At 45.8% G+C, this 27,743-nt stretch overlaps 1 protein-coding gene across 2 annotated transcripts; it reads right to left on the bottom strand.

The window, feature by feature from the left end:
• On the bottom strand, positions 1-27,743 carry TM6SF1 (transmembrane 6 superfamily member 1). 2 transcript variants are annotated; one of them, XM_035131258.3, is made up of 10 exons: positions 27,318-27,743; positions 21,484-21,587; positions 19,505-19,602; positions 16,791-16,894; positions 16,198-16,280; positions 15,141-15,262; positions 8,099-8,203; positions 6,289-6,381; positions 4,481-4,600; positions 1-571 (listed from the first exon to the last, which is right to left on the bottom strand). In XM_035131258.3, exons 1-10 carry the CDS (start codon positions 27,407-27,409, stop codon positions 380-382), a joined length of 1,113 nt encoding a protein of 370 aa, XP_034987149.3. In that variant the 5' UTR covers positions 27,410-27,743; the 3' UTR covers positions 1-379. The 2 variants fall into 2 exon arrangements, with proteins under 2 accessions (XP_034987149.3, XP_088513051.1); XM_088656925.1 differs by lacking the exon at positions 27,318-27,743 and adding an exon at positions 23,162-23,396.

Here is a 27,743-nt window from a genome sequence, read left to right as displayed (position 1 = left end):
TTCAAGAAGCACTACGAAAGACAGAAGTAGTCTTTTATTTCCCGCAACAGTACATAACACCGAGCTGACATGTCTTTGCAGACAAATCTGATAAGAGTTGCAAAGGAGTAGCTGCATCCAGTCTTTTGCACCAAAAACAGCGAAGAGTCGTGTGGCACCTTAAAGACTTCACAGATTTATTACGGCATAAAACTTTTGATGACTGCAGTCAACTTGGTCAGATGTAAAATGGACTACGGCTGAAATGGTCTGCGGTCCATGAAAACCTCTACCTTAATAAATGTGCTAAGCCTTCCAGGTATTGCAAGACCCTTCCTTGCTCTCGGAGTTTGTAACAGCAGTCCAGTTTCACAAAACTGAAGACGTCATTCCAGTCTTCCTACTCAGTCTTGTCTTCTGGCTTGGCCTTTAAGAAAAATTCTGGACTCTGGACGCACCTATAAGCCAACAGCTGAGGAATGACTCCATATGTTACATTGAGTAGTAGAAACCACATATTTCCTTCTTCGGGGACTCTGTAGATGTAAGGTGTTCTAGCATGTAGAGAAGCCCCAATGTGTGAAAACTGAGCCTGTGGGTATAGAGAGAAGAGTAAGGATGAGGCATAGCTTTGGATGGGCATATCAACAATATTCTCTCCAGAGTATTTAGAAGGCAACTGCTGGGAAGAGAGAAAATTGCCTCCCTTTGCCCTGTAACAATAGACACTTCTGCTTGATCAAAAGCCGTTCTGTGACCAAATCGACATGCATTGGATTTTACCCAAATAAGCCAATTCCTGAAGAGCCAGTTCCTGTAAAATAAGCCAGTTCCTGTAAAAAGCCTTGCTCGCTTCCTTTTTCAGCTAACACACACACACAGCTTCCCCTTTTAAGAAGAGGGAAAGAGGGAACACCCCTTTCTAAGATGTAATTCCCCACCTATGGTTTTTGCATGTACAGTATTACCTCGCATTACGTAACCCCCTGGTTATGTAAACTTCAGGATGCGAACACGGCAAACCTGGAAGCATTTTCCCGGGTTTCGCTGTGCGCACATGCGCAGAACAGGCACCTCCAATAGCAAAAACTTTGGGATCCGACTAGAGCTCCGGAACAGATCCCATCCGCTGTACTTGTACAGTGGTACCTCTGGTTAAGAACTTAATTCGTTCTGGAGGTCCGTTCTTAACCTGAAACTGTTCTTAACCTGAAGCACCACTTTAGCTAATGGGGCCTCCTGCTGCTGCTGTGCTGCCGGAGCTCAATTTCTGTTCTCATCCTGAAGCAAAGTTCTTAACCTGGGTTTCTGGGTTAGCGGAGTCTGTAACCTGAAGCGTTTGTAACCTGAAGCGTTTATACCCCAAAGTCCCACTGCATTAAGACTAATTACCATAGCAACTTTTTAAAAAAATGCTGCTGCACAGTTAATCACAGCCACTTTTTATTTGGTTAGTAAGGCTTCAAACGGATTCATCCGCCTGATTAACTGATTCAATATTGCAGCTGTAAATTGAACGTCTTGGTTCCCCCCCGAACCTCTACTAGCTCTACTTAGGGGAATGTGACCAGTTCCCCCACAGTGGGTGCCAAGCCGATGGGGGTCACACACAGGGCCGGCCCTACGGCCAGGCTGGGTGGCGCAGGGCACAACGGCGCCGGCCCGCCAGGAGGGCGCCGCAAGCTGCGCCCGCCCGCTGGCCGGTTCGCCGCGCAGCTGCGCCCACGGCAACCGCGCTGTGCCTGCCCGCCCGCCGCGCAGCAGCGCCTGTGGCAGCCACGCTGCACCCGCCCACCGCACTGGGAAACGGGGCGGGGGGGCACCGGAGGGATCCGTTGCTCCACAGTGCCAGGGGCGCTTAAGACGGCCCTGGTCCCGCAGGATGCCATAGCTATGGTGCAGTAGAATGGAAGGCGAGAGGTGGAGGGGCACCAAATTTTGCTCTCGCACAGGGCACCACTGAAATTTGAAAGAACAAAGTCTGCTGCTGCTCTACTACTGAAGAAAAGACAATCCCCTAGTTTCTTCTGCCTTGTATACAACAGACTTGAGATTTAGAATAGGGTACTGAGAGATGATAAAATAAATTTTAACGTCAAAGGTCAAGGCACTACCTTGCCAGAGTATCTGACACAGGATAAAGTATTCAGTATTTTGACAATCTCAATAACCACTTCCGAAAGGTTTCTAGTTCTCAAGAAAGGTATGCGTGACTGGTGATGGGGGGGGGGGGAGGAGAGGCTGCTGTATCCAACTAAAGTTTACCCAGAGGAGACCCATTGAAATATGGACCTAAGTTAGTCATGTTTACTAATTTCTCTGAGTAGGACTAGCATTGGCTGCAATCTAGAGAGAGGGCATATAAGGTTTACAATGGCAAGGGGAAAGGCTTTAGCACTACATACCGGTAGCTTCCTGCTCAACTTTCATTGCCAGCAGAAACAGAATGTTGTGTAGATATGTACACATTTGCTACTCTATTTAAGCCACAGAATTTGGCTTTTCTTCTTGATTTTTAAAAACACCAAGCCACAGCCCAAATCAAGGTCTGTGCACAATGGGCACTTGAAACGCCATTTGGGTAATCAGAATCTTGGAGACATTCCACGTTCCTGTGCGTCCCTTCCTGACTTTAACAATTAGGGTTCACAGGCTTCCTGCTTTCAGCCACGGCCCAAATCCCGTATAATGTCACCAGAGTACTCAGGATCTGGCCCACCCTACTTTAAATGCCAGGGCAGACAGGAAAAGAGTGGTTTGTTTTTCTTTACTAGGGACGGAGCAGCAGATTTTTGCTCCCTTGCCTGCATAGTAGGGGGATGGGAGCTTTTGGGTAGACTCCACTGGGACTGTTCTGGAGTGCAGAACAAATTTACATCTAAGGTTATGTACAGAGAAGAGAGTGCTGAGCCAACAAATATTTTTAGCATAAACAAACATTTAAAGATAGAAGCAATAGTGGTGCACTCGGAATTGTGCCTTGTCTTTTGTCTCCCATCTGTTATCCTCTTTTGCAAGTGACAGCTCATTTGCGTTTTAAAAAACCCCATGCCCGAATTTATGAGCTTTTTATTTTTATTTTCTGCTTTTGCAAGAGGGAGAGACGTGGGGTTCAGGCTGCACCAGAAGCTTAAGGTTTAAGGAAGAGATGGGCCAGTTCTGTTTACTGGGGGTTGCCAAGCATTGGTCTGTCGTCGTGTGAAGTCATAGGGAGAAAGGTCAGAGGAGGACAGTGGAGCTGGGAAAGACACTTAAACGCTCTGTACCTTTTGAGAAAATGTGTGTCTGCTGTCAGTAACATGCCTGTCTGCCCCTTCCACATCTGAAAAAGCCCCATGGGAAGACTTCTCTAGATGTCTCCCCCTGGGCTTTTATTGAAAGGAAGGTTGTCCACCAAGCACCCAAGACCTGCGCACTCACTGCTTTTGTTTTTAAGGGAAGTTCTTCCTTTTGCATATATATATTTTAAAAAACCTCACTGATCTCTATAAAGAGAATTTGAAAAAAGTAAGCATTTAACAACTGTCAGGAGCATGGCAGAGAGCTTGAGACCAACAGGCTGTTGCTATAAAATGGCTATATTTTAATTCCTTAGATTTTTGGAGTCCTTTTCTAAATTACGTTGTGCGGCTGAAAAAAAAGAAAGGAAAAGCCATGCTCAGGGTTACAGAACAAGGGATGTTTTCTTTTCTATCCTCTTTACTCCAATAAATCAGCAGAAACTATGGGCCACAATGTCACCAAGCTCAGAACATTATGTCCTTTGGACAGCAACAAGTGCACGGTGCAGATGTTTTAATGTGCATGATATTGAATATATTTGTGTGAACAACGAGGAAAGTAAGCTTTGAAGTTCTAGTCGGAAAGGTTTGGGCAAAGTTCACTGATCAAACAGGGATGAGCAACATGATTTTATTTTTTGTGCTTCTGGCTATTATCCTGAGAATTCTGGTTTCATTTTAAGAAGAAAATTCTAGTCTTCCTGATGACTGCAGATGCGGTTTGAAAACAGGATTGCAAATATGGTGAAAATGACTGGAGGGAAGGGATTAGAAGCTCACATTCGGTATGGTTTTCCAACTCCCCAAAGCCTTTGGGGCACCAATCGTCTGGCTGCATAGCGGCTCTTTCACAGTTGGTCATCCACTATATCAGGGGTCAGCAACCCATGGACCCCCGCTGCCCGCTTGGTCAGCTCCCATGCGCTGCACTAAACCGGCGCAGAGCAGAATGGGGACCGCCTTCCGTGACACTGGCCGGCTTCTCATTGGCTGCAGGAAGCTCCTGCAGCCAATGGGAAGCTGCGCACACCTCCTCCGCACTGGAAGGAGCACCGGAAATAGCGTTTGCGCATGTGTGTGCGCACACTCCGGCCCACCGTGGCATCTGTGGGATCGTGAACCAGCCCAAGCCAAAAAAACTTTGCCGACCCCTGCACTCTGTAATATTTAAATTCTGCTGTACAGTAATAATGAGAAACCCAGATCTGTAAGAAATATACCTGGGCTAGTCCTCCAGCATGTATAAGGGTTAAATCAGGCATCCAGGTGCACCCAGGAACGAGCAAACCGTACAGTGAGATTATATAGTATGGTACAGAGTAGAACAGGTATGCCAGCATCTGTGCAATAGAAGAAAAGGCAACAATAGTTCATTTATTTAGCAAGATCTTACTGCTTAGTTATCAAACTCTAAGCAGCACACACAAGAAATGAACAACAAAACACTGTTGAAATCCACAAAAGAGTTAAAAAAGCAAGTGTATGTAAGATTGTTTTCAATGAAATGGATAAAAATCTGTGCAACTTTTAAAACAAACATTGCATGTCCAGGTAGGCTTGCCAAAATAAATAAAAAAGCTTTCAGCAGGCATCTAAAACATTATTATTACAATGATGACGATGAATATCCCAATCTTCCTCTCACAGGAGCCCAGGCTGACAGATGCACTTTTGTATGTTATTTTCATTTATATTTGCCTTGCATACACACTTTGTTCTGGTATATGCAATTGCTCTACACATTACTTGGCTGGAGAACTGCACTGCAAAATTCAGAGAAGTGCAAATTTGGCTCCATTTGGGTTCATGTGTTGTTTCAGAAAGTCCAGGTTTGGTGGGCTCACCTTAAACCGAATCAAAGTCTCCCCAATTCCTAGATGGCCCCAAGTTTTTATGAGAAAGTGAGGAAAAACTTCATTTTCCCCCTATAGGTAAAGGTAAAGGGGCCCCATCAGGTCAAGTCGTGTCCGACTCTGGGGTTGCGGTGCTCATCTCACTTTACAGGCCGAGGGAGCCAGCGTTTGTGCGCAGACAGCTTCTGGGTCATGTGGCCAGCATGACAAAGCTGCTTCTGGCGAACCAGAGCAGCACACGGAAACGCCGTTTACCTTCCCGCCAGAGCGGTCCCTATTTACATACCTGCCAAGTTGCTGTCAGAGAAATAAGGGACCGGACCGGGCCGGAAATAGCAGAACGGAAGTAGCGCTGCCACCATTTTGGAACTGGGCGGAGCATGCTCAGAAGTGACTTTTGATGCTGCTTTGCCCAGTTTCAAAATGGCCGCCCCCCAGAATAAACCGGGGAAAAATAAAAAAATCCATTTTTTCAGCTAGGAACAGCTGGAAAAACGGGGATTTCCCGGGGAAAACGGGAGACTTGGCAGCTATGTATTTATCTACTTGCACTTTGATGTGCTTTTGAACTGCTAGGTGGGCAGGAGCTGGGACTGAGCAACAGGAGCTCACCCCATTGCAGGGATTCAAACCGCCGACCTTCTGATCAGCAAGCCCTAGACTCTGTGGTATAACCCACAGCGCCACCTGGGTCCCTATACCATGCATAATTTTATACCCCTCTATCTTGTCTCCTCTTATTCGCCTTCTCTCTAAACTGAAAAGTTCGGAAGTGAGGATTAGCTTCCATGTAGGGAGGCTGCCTGCTCTTTGAGTACTAGATGCTGGAAACAGGTGATGACTACTTCATCCCGTCTCACTTGTTAGCTTCTCTTATGTTGAAAACAGAAAGCTGGACCAGCCTGAGTCAGCAAAGTGGTTTTTAAGAACTTAAATCTCCTTCAGTTCAGCACTGACCAAAGGAAACAAACAGGCCCAACCTCTGACTATAAGGGGCTAATCTCCCTGAAACCAGTAAAGACTTTTCAAAAGGGAACAGGTCATGAATTTAACTAGAAAAATGAAGGTAGGGGCAAAGAAAGTGAGTCCTAGTTACGAGCACCTTCTCTCTCTCTCTCTCTTACACCAAGAGTGGCCCAGTCAGTGTGCACAGTTTCTTATTTTGGAATGTCTACCTGAAGTTTTGGATAGGCAACAGGATCCTTGATATATGGCTCATGAAGTTGGGTGTACAGTCGGCAAAGTTCGGCCGGGCAATCCAAGGCAACCTAAAGAGAAATCCCATTGGCATTAGGTAACAAAGGTAAAAGGTAAAGGACCCAGCATGACTAAACAGCTTCTGGTGCAATGGAACACCGTGACGGAAGCCAGAGCGCACAGAAACACTGTTTACCTTCCTGCCGCAGCGGTACCTATTTACTTATTATTATTATTATTATTATTATTATTATTATTATTATTACAATGGTACCTCGCAAGACGAATGCCTCGCGCAACGAAAAACTCGCAAGATGAAAGCGTTTTGCGATGTTTTTGGCGCTTCGCAAGATGAAGTTTTCTATAGTCGCCCTTCGCAAGACGAAGTTTTTCGGCGTTTTTTGTTTGTTTGTTTGGTTGGTTGGTTTTTTGTTGTGGCAAACCGCGCTTCGCAAGACGAAGCAACTCATGGAACGAATTACTTTCGTCTTGCGAGGCACCACTGTATTTGAATTTATATACCCGGGAGTCTCAGGGCAGTTCACAGAATAAAATCAAGACATAAAATCACAAAATACCTAATAAAAATAAAAACAGCAACCCAGTACCCCTCCCCCCCAAAACACATTTTAAAGGGCATAGGCGTGCACAGGCGTGCTTTGAAACTGCTACCATATGTTGGCAGAAGCTGGGACAAAGCAACGGGAGCTCACCCCGTTGCGTGGATTCGAACCGCCGACCTTCTGATCGGCAAGCCCCAGAGGCTCAGTGGTTTAGACCACAGTGCCACCCGCAAAGTTTGGCCAAGCAATCCTAAAGAGAAATCCCACTGACATTATGTTAGTGCAGCTGAGTGGATAGAGAGACTTGGCTATGACTCATAGAAACATAAGGAAACCGCCTTACGTAAAGCCCTATCTAGCGAGCTGCTGACTGCAGCGGTTGGCAGCGACTCTCGAGGGTTTCAGGCAAGTGATGTACGTAGTCCTACCTGGAGATGCTGGGGACTGAACCAGGGACCTTCCAGATGGAGAGCAGATGCTCTACCACTGAAATACAGCCATTTCCCCAAACCGCTTGCAGGCCAAATCTAACCTCTGCCATGAGCTCAGTGGGTGGCCTGAAGCCTCTTTTGGGTTCAGCCTTGGTGCCACCATCTGCAACATGGAGGATGACGTGCAAGACCAAAATGTTGCGCAACAATGAGCAAGCTTTTGAGTTCTCCAGAACCCTTCGCTAGGCTGGGTGTTGAGCAAAGGTGGCGGGGTGGGGTGGGGTGGGGTGGCTAGGTGGTAATGCCATAAAGTCAGCAATGGCATCAGTCCTAAGATTACTGTGCGAGAAGAGGGGGCAGACTTAACAGGTCAGGCCAGGCGCTGCCAAGCTTTTTGAAACTATGGGCACATTTGCAAACTGAATAAACTGTTGTTGTGGGCACCACACACACAAAGCTATGTATACAAGGAGGCACACACAACCATACATGGGCTCACAAACTCTCCCTCCACCATTAGGCTGTAAAAGAGTGTTTGGTTCCCCCCCCCCAAGCCTAGTTACTGTGTGGGGTAGGGGACTTACCTTGCATAATCTGAAGGTAAAGAAATGGGGTGGGGTATAGACTCTCACTCATTGGTTTCCATGACTGTATAGCACCCCCTTTTCCATATTCTTTATATGTATATTTTCTAAACTAAACAGGTGACATCAATAAACTTTCTTTCACACACACACACACACACACACACACACAGAGAGAGAGAGAGAGAGAGACCAAACTAACCAACTTACCAGGCCCCTAAAAAGGCAAAATCCAGTTGCAAAGATGAAATATACAGCCAACAGGAAATCTAGAGGTCTTCTCAGAAGTCTCTTCTGCTGAACTTCCCGAATCACCTGCAATATGATTTCCAGAGGAGTCACTACAATTCTGATTCCTTGAAACAATACGCAAAAATTTCAAAATCATATAATCAATCAATCAATCTTTTTTTATATATTGCCCTTCCTGCTGAAGGAGCTCAGAGCAGCAAACATCAAAGCGCTAAAGCAATAAAATTTAGAAAACTACTGCATATATTTAAAACTATTTAAAAATAATCTAACAACATCTAAAAACAACCGCACACCCTCCCCAACAGCTACTAAGCTTATTGTGGCCAGTATCTATCAACCTTCAAATGTATTGACTGTGAAACTGCAAGATTCCCCATGTGATTCCCCAGATGGGCGGGGTATAAATAATATATTATTATTATTAGTCAGGGGGGTTGGGAGGGGAGAGATGAGGCTCTTTCGAAAGAAAGGTGATTTGAAAATAAGAGAAATGTGGCCCGGCAGGGACAATTATACCAACAAAGACAGAGGAAAACCGTTTTCGTGTTGAGCAGCATGTTGCCGTGTAAACAAAGAGTTTGCTTATAACTTGGCAGCAAAGTTATCCAGGGCCCAGTGACAAAAGCCCTCAGTGAAATACGCTTGCAGCATAAACACAGAGGAAGAACATGAGATTTATGAGGGGGGAAGTTGGCTACCGGTGACCAACTCCTTATTTGCACAAAAGGGCTGAGAGACAACTCACATCAGAGAGCTGAAAAAAGAGCCGACCTTTGTATATTATCAGAGCCCCAAAATGAGCTATGGTCTACAGGGGTCAGCAAACGTTTTCAGCAGGGGGCTGGTCCACTGTCCCATATACACATACATACAGTATTTGGGGGGGGGGATGAACCAATTCCTATGCCCCACAAATTACCCAGAGATGCATTTTAAATAAAAGCAAATATTCTACTCATGTAAAAGTACCAGGCAGACCCCACAAATAACCCAGAGATACATTTTAAATAAAAGGACACATTTGACTCATGTAAAAACACGCTGATTCCCGGACCGTCCGCAGGCCGGATTTAGAAGGCGATTGGGCCGGATCCGGCCCCTGGGCCTTAGTTTGCCTACCCATGGCCTACCTCAGGCACCCCCAAACTTTGCCCTCCAGATGTTTTGGGACTATAACTCCCATGATCCCTAGCTAACAGGACCAGTGGTCAGGGATGATGGGAATTGTAGTCCCAAAACATCTGGAGGGCCAAGTTTGGGGGTACCTGGTCTACCTCATTATCATCTATCTCCAAGGCCAGGGAACTGTTCCCTTCGAGATCCATAACAGGATCCTCCAATCCAAACCGTCATGTCCGTGCAAAGCTCATAAATGCAGAAGCAAAGAAGCTTTCGCCATCAAAGCTTTTGCCTGAGAGGATTGCATTTTGTATTGTTTATTGGTTTAAGTATTTTAAAACTGCAAACCACCTAGGGTGCCTTGACGGCATGGCAGCATGGCAATGCAATCAAGAAACTTGCCTAATTCCAATTTTAGTTTCCCTAGTTTTGCTGATTTCACTTTCCTGGCAGTTTTAACAGCCGCTATCACTACTCTCTCGGCTATTCTTGTCTGGTACAGAAGTCATAATTCATAGCAATGAATAAAGCATTCGACTTTCCCACAGGAAAAGCAATTTCAGTGTTGGTTTAAAAAAAAAGTTGCTCAGAATCAACGGTGGGATTCTATATTTAGAGCCCTCCTGTGGACATGACTCTGAACCTTTGCTGTTAATTGGCTAAAAAAGCTCAATTTAATCCAGGGCGAAAACAAATCCATCAAATCTGTTGACAGAGCACATCTAGCAAACCAACTTCTCAGGAGCAGTTTTAAAACCCACAATTCAGACCAGTTTCACTAGTCTTACTGTGGTGGTGGAACAATGAAGGTATTAACAGAGTGTTTATCTGAGAGACAATGAAATAAATGTGTGGTAGATTATGCTGCCTGACCGTGAGGCAATAGATAAGAGGGGACCTGCCTCACCACACTGTTCCATGTACAGGGGCTAACCAAACAGAAAGATTACGATGTATTCATTGCTTTCTACCAAAAAAAAAAATGTCTCCAACAGACGTGTAAATATATAAAACTAACAAACTCAAAGCTGGCGCTTCTCAAGAGTTCTAAGAAACCCACAAAATCATCTGTACAGTTTTGAAATGGGTGGTTAAAATAAGCACAGTTTTTTTTTTCAACATACTTTTTATTAATTTTACAAAATACAAAAAACGGTACATACATAAACACCTTTTCCACCTCCTTCCTACCCACCCACATGGGTCCTCCCCTGCCACAGAAGTATCCCATGTATGTGAACAGTCCGAGATGGTCCATTTTATGTTTGGATTTCTGTCCTCCTCCCCCTCCCCTGACCCCAAAGCCCCCCCCTGCCACCAGGGAGCTCCAGCAAACCAGGGCAGTACGCAGGAGGCCATCCATCCAACCATCTATTGTCATACCAAAAAAAGAAAAAAATAGAAATAGGAAAAAAGAGAAAAAAGAAAGGGCAAAAAAAGAAAAAAAAAACAATACAAAACAGAAAATTTTTTCTTGCATTCATAATTGTAAAACCATATTTTGTGGGCTTCCCCTCCCCCCCCTTCCCCGGTTTTCATCCCTTTTTTTATCATCTGCAACAGTTTCTTACTTTATAAAAATACACCTTTGTATCTTATACAACTTATAAATCAATTGTTAACATTTTCATCTAATATTCAAATCACTGAAAAATCAAACTCCCATTTTATCTTCCCGTGCCTAATTTTTACTCCCTCTATAAGCCTCCATATTTTCACATTTTTCCAAAATCCATTCACTTTTAAAACTATAACTATTCTCAATTTAACCTTACATCCCCGATTACCGGCTCCACCCCCCCCCCCAATCCAGCAAATTCCATAATCAGCAGACCAGTTATAAACCTGTTAATCCATCCTTATAATCACAACATCACTTTCCCTTCACCCCACCCCCTGTTTACAGTCTTTTGCCATCCAGGCCACCATACAAGTCCCCTGAATTTCTTCTCTTCTCTGCATATTTTTTCCTTCTTCCCTGTGGGCGTTCTGGAGTTCCAGTAATACCAATCATGCCCTCCTCAAAGGCAGGGCACTCCATCCAACTTTTTGTAGGGTAAAGTCATCATTTTTTTCGTGGTGTGTTTCATTTTGTGTTGAATCATCACAGTCCTCATCTTCATCTTTTCCTTCCAAATCACAGTCACCATCATTGTCATTCTCACATTCATCTTTTTCAGTGTCAAAAGCTTCATCTTCTAAAAAATCATATTCTGCCATCACCATCTGAAATTGTTGCTGTAACTCTTGCCGTCGTATCTCCTCTTGACATAGTTCTATTCTTGTTTCCCACATTAAGGTCAAAACAGACCGCTGGAACTCAGGGGAACACTTTTTTGTTGACATAGTTCAATCCTGCCAAGGTCGAAACTTGTCACGTGGGGTGGAGTATGATCACAGTTTATTTTCTCGACTCCATTTTAACAAACTGGCTGCGTTCTTCAAGTCTTATTAACAATAAAGTTCGAACTCACATTTCACAAACATTTAAACCAAAAAAGAAATTCCACAAAGTCCAGAAATACAAAGTGAAATAAAATTTGACTTATAAATCCTAATCAACTCACTGGGTTGTCTGGGCTGCCGGCTCCCGAGGAAAAGAAAGGTTTTTCTTAGTCTTTACCTCTTGCTGCAGGGCACTCACAACCACAGTCTCTCTCCCCTTTCACCCTGCATCGAAGGGGAGATTCTCTTTGATGCCTTTGAGGGATCCTTTTGAATTGCAAATCTTCTGTTTACGGCTTCGGGTTTCTATTTACTGTCTCTTTTATTGCCGTGGGGGGGGGTGGCTTCCTCTTTTCTCCTCTCTCTCCCAGATCCAAATTGTTTTATAATCCAAATCGTGAGGTTACTTACAATCTTGTTTCCAATCGTTTTATTTTCGGAAGAATCCAGCGCTCTCCGCCTTCGGCTTGAAGCTTCTCCCTGCTAGAATAACGTTGCCACTCAAAATGGCCCCCGCGACTTCTACCCTCCTCGCTCCGGAGCTCTTATTAGAGCTAGCCGAAGGGTTGGGGAGTCCGGATTGGGGCTGTGCCGAGCAAATTAGCCCCCGGGACGCCCTTCCCGAGGTTCTAAGGGGCGCAGCGTCGCTCTCGCTGCCCTCCCCACTCCTAGCAGGGACGGGCCGTCTCGGAGACGAGACGAAACCCCGCCGATCGGCGCTGGCGCTGAACCCGGAAGCCTAAAATAAGCACAGTTTTGAAAGGTTCAGTCTGCCATCTTGATTCAAAATGGCATCCGATTGTATCCACAGACACACAAACTTGCTCCTTGATCTCAGGACCCACCATGCAAGATTTGGTTGTGGCATCTTAAGAGGGGTCCAAATGCATAACAGACAGACAGGCAACTTTACAAAATATAGATACCGAGGAGTTTCTGAATCTTTTAAAAACAAATACAGTGGTACCTCGACTTACGAACGACTCGACAGCCGAATTCTTCGACTTACGAATGGGGCAAATGGCCGCACGCTTACGAATTTCTCGACATCCGAAGGGAAACAGCTGTGGTTTTAGATAGGGTTTTTTCGACTTGCAAATTTTTAGATGGGGTTGCTTGGACTTACGATTTTTTCCGTTTCCAATGCATTCCTACGGGAAATCGCGTTTCCAATGGCGCTTTTCGACTTACGAATTTTTCGCCCTACGAAGGTGCCTTCGGAACGGGTTAAATTTGTAAGTCGAGGCACCGCTGTACGCGGAATAGAACACCACACATAAAGGGATTTCACCAAACAACAACATGAAATGAGCAAATCCTGACACACCCCACGAAGAGGTGATCTCCACAAACAGCCCATAAAAGCACAACTTTAAGTGGTTTTAATAAATAAATAAATAAATAAGCCTGGGCAAACAGGGTTTTTCTTAGCCTGGCACCTAAAAGATAACACTATTGGGACCAGATGTGTTTCTGTGGGGAAAGCATTCTACAGATGAGGAGCCAGCACAGGAAAGGCCCCTTCTCTCATTGCCACGATCTGCACCTCTCTCAGATGAGGCACACAGAGAAGGGCCCCTGAATCCTGTTTCAACAATGGCAGCAGGATAGTATTCTCCAGCACACCTGAGGCCAGCAAGCTACTTTGGGGAGTATGACAAGTCTGTGGCACACATAGCTCTGGTGTCCAGTTGGGGGGGGGGAGTAACTGAGGGGCATTCTTAAGAAGAAATGCTATGGGGAAGGCTGATACTGTATTGCCAACCCCCCACATCTGCCGCCTAAGGCCACTGCCTCACTCTGCCCAATGACGGGGCCAACCCAGCCCAGTAAATCATACACTGACGCCTGGGGTGAATTTAACTTGAAGCAGGGATATCCTAAAAACTCATTCCCACCCAAGCTAACCCCACTCTTGCCTCTTTCAATTGTTTCAACCACCACTCCATGCAACTTTCCCCACCCCAGCTTATTTTAACATTCCTTACACCAGGCACCCCCAAACTCGGCCCTCCAGCTGTTTTGGGACTACAATTCCCATCATCCCTGACCACTGGTCCTGTTAGCTAGGGATCATGGGAGTTGTAGTCCCAAAACAGCTGGAGGGCGTGGTTGGGGATGCCTGCCTTACACCAAGGACTCAGCTATACAGCTGCAAATAAAACGTTTTAAGTGTGTTGTAAAGTGACACTAGATGGCGATGCTGAGCTATGGCACATTCAATATATATTTTAAAAACATTTTTTAAAAAAGCGTTTTCACAACGTTTTTTATATGTTTCTAGATTCCACCCAAGTGAAATCTTCTCCCTCCAAATGTGGTTCATTTGAGTGACGTCTGGCTGGTGTATGGGACTCACCTGATGTAATTAAAAGGCGGCACCAGATTTTCAGATGCAAAGGTTCACATGGCACATGGCACGGTTCACATGGCACGGTTAAATTCAACCCCTTCCTAGCCCTTAGGTCTCTACCCCAGCCATGCCTCATCCCCAAAACAAGACCCATCAATAGCGCTGCTCCTTGCCCTGTTCAAGTGCCCTGGCCTATATGAAATTCATTCTATGATCTGTGATCATCAGTGGCATAGCGTGGGTTGCCAGCACCCAGGGCCACGCAGAGAGGGCGTGGGAGGAAGCGAAATACTGTAGTTGGAGTATGTATGAGTATCGCAGCCACAGAGATAAGGAAAAAAATAGCTCTTCCATTGTCTGGAAAGGTCACTTCCTGGTTTGCATGGAGAACCCGTTTTCACCAGAGCCCAGCAACAGAAGCGTGCAGCTGTACTGAGGCAGCACCGGATGTTGAAATTTTGTGCCCCTAACAATTTTGTGCCTGGGGCAGCCTCCCCTGTGCACCCCCCCACACACACACACACTATGCCAGGGGTGAAAATGCCTCTTGCTTGCCTGGAGAAAAGTGTCTGTAGAAACCCTTGGTTTTTGCAAGGTTGGAATGTGGCATTCAGTACAATAGCGAAAAGTCACATCAGTTGTTTTCCCCACTTTCTGCCTCTGGCCTCACCCTCTGCCAGCACATAGCCCCTGAAAAGTTGTATGTGGCCCTCAGGCTGGAAAAGGTTCCTCACCCTTGATTTTAAGTATATTACAGGGGGAGGGATTCATCTTCACCCCAGGGCAAGTACAAAATATGGAATACAAAGGCCAGCAAAAGGGAGCCATGTCAAATATTGCTTTTGCAACCTAGGCGAGATAAATTGTTTCTCAGCCCTATGTCAGATATCATTTTGACATTCAATTATTATTATTATTATTATTATTATTATTATTATTATTATTATTATTATTTGGGCGGCTTACAACAGAAAAATGAAATAAAATAATCTATTAAACATTAAAAGCCTCCCTAAACAGATTTTGCCTCAGCATGTTCTTATCATTGAAACAACAAACACATTCATACATAAATATTACCTTGGCTGGACAGTCACCAATCACGGGGGGCTGATTATAGATTTTGAAACCAGCCCATATTGGGAGACATATAAATGGGATGCTTAATAAAGATGCAGGGCAAATTTTGGTTCCAAACTTGCCTGCAAGGAACAACACAAAAATTAAAAATTATGACCTTCAATAAAGCGTTTTACACTGCGAGCCTAGGCATGTCTACTAAGAAATATATCCCACATGTACCTGGAGGTAAATCTCATTCAACTTAATAACCTCTTCCACATTAGATGTTTTTGGGACTCCAAATCCCATCAACTCTAGCCAGCATGGCCAGTGGTCAGGAATGATGGGAACTGGAGTTCAGCACAACAGCTTCCGATTACCGTGTGAAATCTCTTCCATGGAATGTTTGCACCAACACAGACCAAAGGAGGTGCCGAGCCTACAAGGCTTTCTTTCTGCGCCTCGTTGACCTCTGAGATTTGATCATGCTTTCTTCCATGCTCAATTAACATTGCACCTTATGCTTGATCGACCTGTTCGGCATGTAGCTCATGCCTTCGCTGAAGTACCTCCGCACCTCTGCCTGCAAGTTTACACACACCTCTCTCGATACAATCTTCTACACTGCAGCATTTTCTGTCGTCACACATACAAATGAGTTGCTGCTGGGAAACAGAGGTTATATCTTTAAATGATCTTGAGCAGGCATTACTTTTTCCCAGGAGCTGTGTTCCCAGGAGTGCAAAGGCTGCTCTGTGTAGAGCGGTTTGAAAACATCTGAACAACCCTAAGTGAATTTTGTTTCAACGCTGACGTGCTAATGGAAAAAGAGAGGTAAGATTCCCACCTTGAACACCTTGGATACGCAGAATAAAATGCCAAGTGTTATGTAGGAACAAATAAATGGTATGCGTTTGAATTTGGCTTCTGTTGACCAATTTTCCAGGTAATGCAACAGCGCGGGTGTTCAACCAGAGACATTTTGGCTTTTGCATCTATTGCAAGATCAATATTCTGATAGCACGCCAACTGTGGCTCTCCACAAAGCAAAATGGACAAAGTGACATGTCCTTACCCACAATGTTTCCAGGCACAAAGACAATGACACTCATCATGATGGAGCCCAGCCAGTACAAGCCAATAGTCCGATAACTTTCCCTGCAAGAGAAATACCCAGTTTTCATATACCATCTTCACAATTGGAGGCACACGTTATTGTGACAATATGGTGGAGTGGTTAGACAGTCAGACAAGGACAGGGTTCAAATCCCCACTCAGCCATGAAGCTTCCTGGGTGACCTTGGGCCAGTCACTCTCTCTCTCTCTCTCTCTCTCTCTCTCTCTCTCTCTCTCTCTCTCTCTCAGCCTAGACTACCTCACAGGGTCGTTGTGAAGATAAAATGGTAAGGGGAGAAATATGTATGCCACCTTGAGCTCTTTGGAGGAAAAGTGGGATAGAAATTTAAAAATATATAAATAAACAGGTGCCAAGATTAGAATTTTCAGGTTAAGGTTAAACTCGGTACGTCTTTAAAAAACCCAAAAAGGCAAGGTCATTTCATGCCCAGTTTGTAGGTAAAGCTAAGTATACTGTGAGGTGATTTTGAAAAGAGCCGTGAAAGATAAATTGTGCCAATCCCGCTCCCCACAACCATTAAATCAACTTACTCCCATGCAATAGCTGCCACCATCAAGAGATACATCAGATAATGAACAGAGCCATCCCAATAGCAGATCACGTGGCCGTAGGCCGTGTTCAGATAAGGTTCGCCCTGAGGAAAACAAAAACACAGTGACAAATAAGATTAGGCAGCATTTCTGAGGCAGCACAAATAAAAACAGCTTTGGAAAGGAGCAAAGCTGGGAACATTAATCCAATGCTGATATGAGCATTCTTTCTAGAGGTCACATCTCAAGCGTCAGCGTAAGAAAATTGCTATCTGAGATCAACCATCATGAAAAATGTGTCGCATGAGGATCAAATCTAAATACACCAGACCCATCTACAGGAAATTAATTGTCCAACAGCACAATTCAAAGTACTGTATTTTCCCGTGTATAACACCCCCCCCCCGTGTATAAGATGCCCCCTTTGGGGGGGCTCCAAATTAAGAAAATGGGGGGATATATTATCTGTATATAAGATGACCCCCAATTTTTAACTTCTTAAGGAAAAATCCTAGTCTTATACATGGAAAAGTACGGTATATTTATTGTACAGGGTTCTGCTGAGTTCAGTATCCTAGTAATAAACCAGCAGGGTGGGATATGGGAAATCTACAACTGGAATCACCTGTGTGTGTGTTTAAGAAACGAGGATTAGGGAGAGGCTGGGGGTGACACTGGATGGAGGATTAACTATTCTCCCCCAACACCCCCATGCCATTTTTGTAATTAATGTCCTGCCCAAAATAACCCTACCCCCATTATACCACTAAGCTTTCTGCTGCAAGGCAAATAACTTTGAGCAGAGGCAATCGCGATCAGAAAAATCTGTCTCTGATCTTTGGGGGTGCGGCAGGTTTTGCTTTTCTAGCGTTTCATGCCTTTGGTCTCGTAATTTGTATTTAAATTGGTTTTTCATTATTTATCATGAGCTGCCCAGAGAACTTTGTGTGGCAGCAAACAAATGCCGCAAACAAATTAATAGCTGTAAATGGCATAAAGTGGCAGGGGAAATGGTTTGTCCATCCCACAATGCTGTGGTCCTGATCAGGGCCGTCTTAAGCCGGCCCTGGTCCTGATACAAGTTCACACACTGCGTGTTTTTCAAAACTGCTGACGCTCCTAAGCGTGGGTGCTCACACCACATCTTGCATGGCTCTAAGGCTGCAATCCTGAACCTGCTTCTGAGCCTGAAGTAGACAAGAAACAAGACAATTGTTTTTTTAAAATAAAAGTAGCCATGCTGATCCTTGAGGAAAACAAAACCCAGAAGCCAAAATAGGGCAATATCTCTAAAAGGACCAATGCAGCCGTGTTGTGGCAACATGAGGCTGGATTTTAGTGTGTTGTGATATAAATGATTCATTATTTGTACTTGCAGTTTCCCCCCCTCTGGAATCTGCTGAAGGGCAACCCGCAATGCCTCCAAATCCATAAATAAATATATCAGGATGAAGCTTCCTTCATCAATCTGGAGTAGGGGGGTAGGGAAGCCTTTTCAGGTCAAGGACCATTTTCCCTTCGGTATAGTAGGGTACATTCCAGCCACGCGAAATAATCAAACGGCGAGAGAGATTTTCTACTTTTCATCATACAATGGCTTTTTCCACCAGCCTTGCCCTATCCTCCAGCCCTAGGAGCCTTTCCCAGATGATGGTATTTTTTAAAAAATAAATAAATAGTGTTATAAGTTGTGTGTCCTTGTTTCTCAATTTGATCCTTTTACATGGGTTTTGTATGTCTTGCGGCAATTTATGCACTGTGACTTGCCGTTATTTTTACTGATTGATAGTTTAGTAATTCTTTACTGTAATTTATGTGTAAGCTGTTTATTATTTTCTGATATTTAATTTTACTGTTTACTATTATATTCTAATGGGTTATTGAAAATTGCTTTATTTGATATAGGTTGTTAATTTAAAAGTTACTGTGACCTTTTTGTATTGGATAAGATTGTTACGTGGGTGATCTTTGCCGTCTATTTTGGTGTGTTCTGTAGTACAGAAATGCGGTATACAAATTAAAAGTGAGATGAAATGGAATGAAGGGGAAATTCTAGCCAACAGAAGCACTTGGGGAAGGCGCGTCTCCACCCCCATCGTCCAGCCCGGACACTGAGGTCCAGCGCCGAGGGCCTTCTGGCAGTTCCCTCACTGCGAGAAGCAAAGTTACAGGGAACCAGGCAGAGGGCCTTCTCGGTGGTGGCACCCGCCCACCAGATGTCAAAGGAAAAAAACAACTACCAGACTTTTAGGAGACATCTGAAAGCAGCCCTGTTTAGGGAAGCTTTTAACATCTGAAAGACTATTGTATTTTAATATTTTGTTGGAAGCCACCCAGAGTGGCTGGGGTATAAATAATAAATTATTATTAGTAGTAGTAGTATTACAGGCGAGATCCCTGAGGGCCAGACAGGGATGCCTGGAGGGCCACCTCTACTCTGGAGCCTTGCAAGTAAAAAAAAAAAGTCTTGGTTGTTGTGGAGGAACGGCACCCAAGTGCTGCTGAGGACTAAAATATCACAAAAGAAGAAGCAAGCATCTAAGTTCTCCAGAAGAGAAGAAGCAAGCATCTAAGTTCTCCAGAACTCAGGGAGGATGTGGAGCCTTTAGGAGGAACTAAAATCAGCCTTTGTTGGCACCCATCAAAGCTTATGCAGTCTCCACCAACCTCCCGTCATCCGCCAAATCAGCTCCTACCTTGAGATCATTACCTACCTCTTTCAAGTAATGGGTCATGAATCCATCGATGATTCCGTCATGCTCAAGCCCAATGATCAAGTTCACGATGCTGGTGAAAGCAAACACGGCATAGACTGTGGCAGTTCAAGAGGAGGAGGAGGAATATAAACACATTAATAACTTTTAAGAGTGCCTTTTTCCCAAAAGTCAGGCTCAGCATTCAGCCAGGGGGGCATAAGCCAGGCTGGCCTTCCCCACAGTGAATCTCAGACTCATGCGCTCCCAACTCCCCCCCCCCCATGCCCTTCAAGTCAGAGAAGTTCCCTGTGATCAGGACTCAGGAACCGTTTGTTTGTTTGTTTGTTTGTTTGTTTAAAGCACAGATGGAAAACCTGTGGCCTTCCCAGGGTCACAGACTACAACTCTCATAATCCCTTACCACTGGCCACGTTGGCTGGGGCTGATGGGAGTTGGAGTCCAACAAAAACATCTGAAGGGTCACAAGTTCCCCATCCTTGCAACTATCTAAACCAGAGATTTTCATCCTTTTTGAGTCCACGGCTCCCTTGACCAACTACATTCTTTCTACGGCACCCCTGTGGGGCTCAGGAGCCCAGTTATGCCACCCCTTGCCTGCAGAGCTGGCAGCCTCTCACCCCTTTTCAAACATCTTCCCTTGTGGAGGGCTCCATCGGCCTTGGGAGTCCTCCAGGCGGCCGCTACTGCCATGCCTGGTCTCTGAACTGCCCCCCACCCCCAGCCCCAAAGAGAGGTGCCTCCTCACATCGCCCCACAGAGGCCTAGGATTGCCTAGCGTTGGTGGACAGGCTGCCTGGGCTCCCTCATCCAGTTGCTTGCTTACTCCGAGGCTGCCTCAGCTCCTGGCAACCAGCAGGAACTGCTGGATAGATGCTCCATGCACGACACATTGTCAAGATGTGGCCACGTCCACACCATCGTTCGAAGCGCTATGATACCGCTTCTCCCCAAGGAATTGTGGGGCTGTAGTTTGCTAAGGGTGCCGAAAGCTCTTAGGAGAAACCTCCCCCTTCCATCAGCTGGATAGGTCAGTGGGTTAGAGGTAAAAGGTAAAGGACCCCTGGATGGTTAAGCCCAGTCAAAGGGGACTATGGGGTTGCGGCGCTCATCTCGCTTTCAGGCCGAGGGAGCCAGCGTTTGTCCACAGATAGCTTTCCGGGTCATGTGACCAGCAGGACTAAACCGCTTCTGGCACAATGGAACACCGTGAAGGAAACCAGAGCAATGGAAACGCTGTTTACCTTCTCGCCGGAGCAGTACCTATTTATCTACTTGCACTGGCGTGGTTTCGAACTGCTAGGTTGACAGGAGCTGGGACAACAGAGTAACAGGGGCTCACCCCATCATGGGGATTCGAACCGCCGACCTTCTGATCAGCAAACCCAAGAGGCTCAGTGGTTTAGACCACAGCGCCACCCACATCCCTAGTGGGTTAGAGCATAGTGCTGACAAGGTCGCAGATTCGCTCCCCATGTGGGATGGCTGCATATTCCTGCATCCCTGGCCAGCCCCAGAGGCACCATTCACCTGTGGAGCAACAAACAGCTGTGCAAGCCTTTGGGAGGCAGAGATGTGAGAGGGCATCAGAAGGTGGGGGGAGGAAAGAGGAATGGGGGCCAGTGTTTCCCACTGCACCCTAGGGTGCCATGGCACACTGGTTGAAAACCAATGATCTAAACAATCCAGGTCTTGAAAACACAGCCTGATTCCGCCTTAACCTCAGTAGCCATAGTTGAACCAAATCACAGTTCCCCAACTTTAGACATCACAGGCAACTGTGGTTAGCTTTAAAATCTAAACCAGAAGTTTTCATTCTCCTTCTTGTGGACACAAAAAGAGAATGGCGGGGAGCACATAACCCCAAGGCTCAAGGCAATTTGTTCTTGCAGTGGGAAACCTTAATTTCAGATTAAACCTTAGTAAAAAGCCACACTCTACCCTTAGAGATACTCCTGTTGCAGGGTACCGATACATACCGTAGAACAGTGGGTCTCGGGGCGGTTTTCTTTTCACCAGGAATCGGGCTGCTAGACCCACTAAGAACAGAATCAACAATCCAATTGCAACAGTGACCCAGGAGCTGCAGGGATTAAAACCAGGGGAGAAGTCTTATCATCTCAATGGTTCCTCAATTGTATCAAGCAAATGGTATACTGTTGCACACAACTCAATCTCTGAGCATCAACAACAGAAGTCAGAACATCCTTCTCTAAAGGGGGCATTGGTGGGTGACTAGCTGGTAGAAGGCATTCCACCTGTGCCTCCCTATCCAGAACTGGTTTGGCACCATTTTTCCAGGCGGAGGAACCACCTACTAACAGTGTCTGTCTTCTCTGGATTGAGTTTCAGTTTACTGGCCCTCATCCAGTCCATTACCATAAACAGGCAATAGCGAATAAACATCCCTGCAAGTCAGCTTAGGCATTAACACAACGAGCCCATGTTTGTCTTTTAGGCCCTAGAAACTAAGGCATTCTCTCCACTGTCAAGATTCAATCATATTGCAGCTTTAACACATAATAATAAAGTAAGAAACTGCAGTACTTTTAAGGTTTGCTTGATTTTGCATTCTTCCTTTCTGCAAATGCAGGTTAGTATTCTGTGGTTAAGAATTTCTCAGACCTCATTCAGAAACACACTTTGTATCTCACTTCCTTTTTTTTTTTTAAATCACACAAGCAATCGTGTCTTCAGAAAGGAAGGAGCAGCACTATTCTGTTCGATTTAGTTGTTACATTTCGCTGGCTTGGTCACAAGCAAACATTTTGCTACATAATTACATAAACTATAGTTTGTCAGCAGCGCAGCAAACCATCATTAGCGCAAACCAAGCTTTGTAATGAATGCTGTTTGGTCAGCTCGTCGCAAGAAGTCGTTTGCAACTTGCAGATCCTTATGTACAGAATACCGTTTCAAAAGCGGGTAGTTACGCAAAAGCAAAACCCTTTCCGCTTTGAAGGAATGCTTTCCACATATCAAGGAAATACGAGTATCTACCACAACCCGTCATGAAAACAGAGTGTGGGCCCTGCTACTTGACTCCACAGTCTTTAGCAAGAGAAACTATAACAACATCTGCCTTTGCTTACATTAAAAGTCTTAGTCATGCGCCAAAGTTCAGCAAGGAGGGTGCCTGTCTAATCTCGGTTGGGGAGGGGGTCCCACAGGCTCAGACCCACTACAATGAATGTGTGGCTTCCGGTAGTTACGAGCTGTATTCTGAAGCACGAAGGACCACCTATAGAGACTCTTCCCCCAAAGGTCTTGGTTATCAGGCCGGGATATAAAGGATTAGGCTGAGGTTATCTGAGGTTAAAGAACATAGGAAGCTGCCTTATGCCAAAAGCATACCATTAGTGCACCCAGCTCAATACTGCCCGCACTGGCTGGCAGCAGCTCTGCAAACTTTCAAGCAAGGGCCGTTCCCAACCCTACCTGGTGATGCCAGGGATTAAACCTTGAACCTCCTTCATGCAAAGAATGGGCTCTGCCACTGAGCAGTGGTCCTTTTCTAAATAAAGTAAGATTCGCATTCTCGTGGCACGGAACACAGGGCTTATTTCAATTAAATATTGGAATGGCCAATGTCAGACCATTGATCCCTCTAGCTCAGTATTGTGTACCGTGACTGGCAATGGCTCTCCATATTTTTACCTTTCACAGCCTTGCCTGGATATGCCAGGATTTGAACCTGGGACCTCTTGCATGCGAAGCAGATTCTCTGCCACTTAGCTACAGCCCGTCTTCCATAGGTTTCCAGCTCAGAAGGCCTTTGCCCTGAAAACATGCCATGGCACTGGCAGTTTTCTTTTGATAAATGAAACCCCTGGCACTTCCTTTTGAGAATGCAGCTGGTAGCTATTGTTGTTCCTCTCTCTCTACACACAATGTCCCTTGCAGGCAGCCTAGCTGCTAAAAATACCAACACAGATTATGCAAGCAGCCAATGGATCTCTCTGCTGCTTGCCCACTCAGCCCTCCTCTGACTGAAATTGATGTCTCTAATGCAAATGAATCTGTAATATCTAGGAAGGCTGAAAGCGTACAGTCGAGATGTTCTCACACAGAGAGGAAGCAGGCAAGAGGAATCAAATAGCTGTGCAGGAAAATAAACTCTGGAAGGAGGAAAGGGAGGGTTATTTTCCCCTAGAGGGTCTGAACACACTGCATGCCTTTATGGCACAACCCTATGCATATTTACTCCGCAGGGTTTAATGGGGCTCATTCCCAAGTAAGGCTGCAATATTTCACCTACTTTCCTGGGAATAATAACCACTTGTGATCCCCAGTAAGTGGCAGAAGGATATGGCCTCCAATAGTGGTGGTAGAACTTAGCCCCACTGAATTCAATAGGTCCTACTTCTGAGTATGTGTGTTCAATAGGCACACACAGTGCTTTTTTTTCTTTAAAAATGTTTAGGGGTACTCTCATTTTGACTCAAGGAAATCACCATTTTATAGTTCAAATTTTATAGTTTGGATTTGCAAGGACCGGAGCCCACCAATTTGTGATTTTAGAATTTCAGCAACAATGAAGTCACTTCCTGGAGCTTTACCAGTTTAACTTGTAATATTAGAGAAGAGACTTCAGATTCAGAAATTGGGGGCCACAATGGTGAGTTATCCAAAGGGATAGCAAACAGCGCGGGGTGCTCATGATCCCTAAACAATGCACTATAGTGCTCTTCCCATACATCTGCAGGGATTGTTATAGGCGCAATGTACGCTTTGGTTTGGTTAGAGATAATCTTCCAGAAATTAACATTATCTTTTTCTATAGAGGCTTTAATGAGGGCCTGCCAAATAAGGGAGTCTGCAGCTCTTTTTTTGATTTTTAACAGCTCTTTATATTTCTTTTTTATTGTAGTTCAATTTTGGTGGTTGGATTAGGGTTTTGATGGAAGGCCCTAAAGCATTCTCTGAGGGTAAGTTTCCCTTGGGTGCATTCATGGTCAAACCATTTTTTATTAATAGGGCACCCATCATTGGGAAAAATAAATGCAGTAAATGGACAAAAGTACAAAGATTCACAAAAAAGCACTGGGTACACACGTACCTATTGTTTGCATGTTTAGGGTCGCAGGCTTATACATGTCTACTCAGAAGTAATCCCCACTAAATTCAGATGAACTTATTCCCAGGGAAGCGTAAATAGAATTTCAGACTTACAGCAGAATTCTAAACATACCTGCTCAGAAGTAGGCCCTACAGAATTGGATGAGACTCACTCCCAGGTAAGTGGGGTTAGGATTGTCGCCTCGGTCATCATTTTGAGGTGGGTCTACCAGACTTACACACCAGTAAGAAAGTATGTTTTCCAGCTGGGTACTGAGAAGATCAGCTTCAGATTTTTCTTCTCTGGGTTCAGAGAAGATATTTCTTTCACATTTTAATTGCAAAAAACATATCCCTTGAGAGCATTTCTCAATATGCGTTGGCAATAAAGGATATCGCCTTTTTTAAAAAAAATGCAGGTGCTTGTGATTGTTTTTGCAGTGATACCCGGCACCACTGAGCCTCCCCCTGAATTCCATTAATGGGAGATCAAAAGAAGGAAAGTACTTTCAAACTTCTGACACAGGAGTTTATGAGTTCACAGCCACTTCTGCCAAAGACAATGGTGGGCCTTCAGTTAATGGCCAGGAATTGTAGATGGCCTATAGTACCGGTAGCTGGTACGACAGCTACGAACACAGGCCTGTGCACATTCAGACAGAAGTAGGTCTCATTCCATTCCATGGGGGCAACTCTTGGCTATGTTTGCAACAAAAGCCAAGGAAATCACTGGCTCAGGTCGCACATAGTGATAGTCCAAGGTATGCCACCATCACTCAGCCTCTCATCTGCAATATGGGGTAGTAATGAATGGCATCCGTTTTGCAGGCAGGAGGTCCCGGTTTCAGACTTCCGCATCTCCAGGCAGAGCTGTCTGAAACTCCAGAGAGCCATTGCCATTTAGCACGGAGATCTAGATGGACCAATGGTTCTGATTCCCTATGTTCTATGGCCATAATAATAAAATTTGTTTGTTTGTTTGTTTATACCCCACCCATGTGGCTGGGTTTCCTCAGCCACTCTGGGTGGCTCCCAACAGAATATTAAAAACACAATAGAAGATCAAACATTAAAAACTTCCCTAAACAGGACTGCCTTCAGATGTCTTCTAAAAGTCAGATTTCCTTGACACCTGATGGGAGGGCATTCCACAGGGCGGGCACCACTACCGAGAAGGCCCTCTGCCTGGTTCCCTGTAACCTCACTTCTCACAGGGAGGGAATCGCCAGAAGGCCCTCGGCGCTGGACCTCAGTGTCCAGGCTGAACGATGGGGGTGGAGACGCTCCTTCAGGTATACTGGGCCAAGGCCATTTAGGGCTTTAAAGGTAGCACCAACACTTTGAATTGTGCTCGGAAACTGGGAGCCAATACAGGTCTTTCAAGACCAGTGTTATATGGTTTCCATTTGTTAGCTAAGTGTGGGGAGCAACAGCTCAGCAGCAGAGCATCTTCTTTGCACATGGAAATTCCTGGGTTTAATCTCTAGGTAGGGCTGGGAATGTCCTCTGGCTTAAGCCCTGGAGAGCTGTCGGTGCAGACAGTCCTGAGCTAGAGGGACCAGCAGTCTAATTCACTATAAGGCAGCTTCCTCCCTTCCAACGGCTGTCCTCCCTTACAGCTTCATTAGCACCCAAAAAGTTCTGAACACTCAAAAAGCAGGTCAAGTATGTGTAGGACATCACTGGAAGAAGCTGTTAAGGCTGCAACACTTCAGTTAATGCAAAGTTCTGCGCACCTTCACCACGCTGGTGCAGACACCGATGCAAAATTCTATGGCAACAGCACACTTGACGTGGGTGAATGTGCGATCACAAGGAACACATCAACCACATTAACAATTCTAATGCACATTTAGATTTGCCTTCCTATAAACCCCTCAGCAGAATAATAACTGCATTAAGTGCAAATAGCAAAAAAAGAACGAAAGGCATTTTACTGCGATACTCTCACGCATGTGGAATATGACCTCTTCACTCAATACATATATATTTTAGATGTACACACATAAGCTATTTTAGTGTACACCTAAACAGGTATCATGCTGCTAGGGAGCCAGGATTTGGCTGATTCACAGTGCAATCCTAGCCACATCTGCTAAACCCTACAGAATTCCATGGGACTTACTCCCAAGCCAAGGCAGTTAATGACATATTGAGTATGTCCTGCATGATGTACAAACCGGGACCTTAAAAGCAACAGCGATTCCTCTGTCATGCTACTCAATCTCTGATTCATGGATACAATGGGTGCTGGAAGAAACCTCAATTGAAGCTGCTGGAAGTTTTACATTCAAGTTTATACCTACACTGATATAAGCTGGGCAAGCCCATTCAGCCCGATCCCCTGCACGCATTTACTCAGAAAGCATGCAGTTGGATCGCTCAAGACATCCCAGCAAGTCCCAAGACAGTTTCTCCAGAGCACGCAGAGGCCCTCGGCTTCCATTGCTTCTATAGATGGTAACTTGGGTGGGTCGAGAGGGTGAACCCCCCCCCAAAAAAACAAGCAGCTTTCTCCATCCCCTACCTCCCTTCACCCCAATATATTCCTTTCTTTTCCGGAACTCTGTGTGGAGCAAAGTCCCCCCCCCTTCCCTGCCATGAATAGGCTTCGCCGCCCCTGCTCTGCCCGCGCCCACCATTCCCGAAGCTCTCTCCCGCTCCTCTGCCTCCCAGACCGCGTTCACACGTGCACGCAAACCCGCCACCAGAGCGCCGGCGCACGTGGGAACGCGACCGCCCCGCTACCGCTCACCCGCCGCTGGCAGCCAAGGCGTTAAAGAGGTAAGTGACGGGAATGGCGGAGAGGGACAACACGAAGACGCCCGTGGCAGCCGACGCGCTCATCCCGGGGCTCGCTCGCTCCTTTTCCTGCCTCTCCCGGGGCGCCGCGCGGTGGACTCAAGAGTCAGCGAGGCTCCGCGCCCGGCATCGCGCCCTAGTTCGGTGGGCTCCTCCGCGGCGCGGCGGGAAGCTCCATACGCGCCGGAGAGCTGCTGCCGAGGCGAAGGCGGCGCCCAGCCAGCCGAGCCTAAGAGCGCCGCCGCTGCTGCAGAAAAGGACTCCGCCCGCCGCGCAGCGCCGCCGAACGAGCGCCGAGCGGACCTGCGCTCCAGCCCGCTTGCGCGCCGCTCATTCTGCGCAGCCCTCCCGCCGGCTTGGCGCTCGCCTCTTGTACTGC

This window comes from Zootoca vivipara, chromosome 13, assembly GCF_965207765.1.
Source record: "Zootoca vivipara chromosome 13, rZooViv2.hap1.1, whole genome shotgun sequence".
Lineage (NCBI taxonomy): Eukaryota > Metazoa > Chordata > Lepidosauria > Squamata > Lacertidae > Zootoca > Zootoca vivipara.
This window is presented reverse-complemented; position numbering and strand designations above follow the sequence as displayed.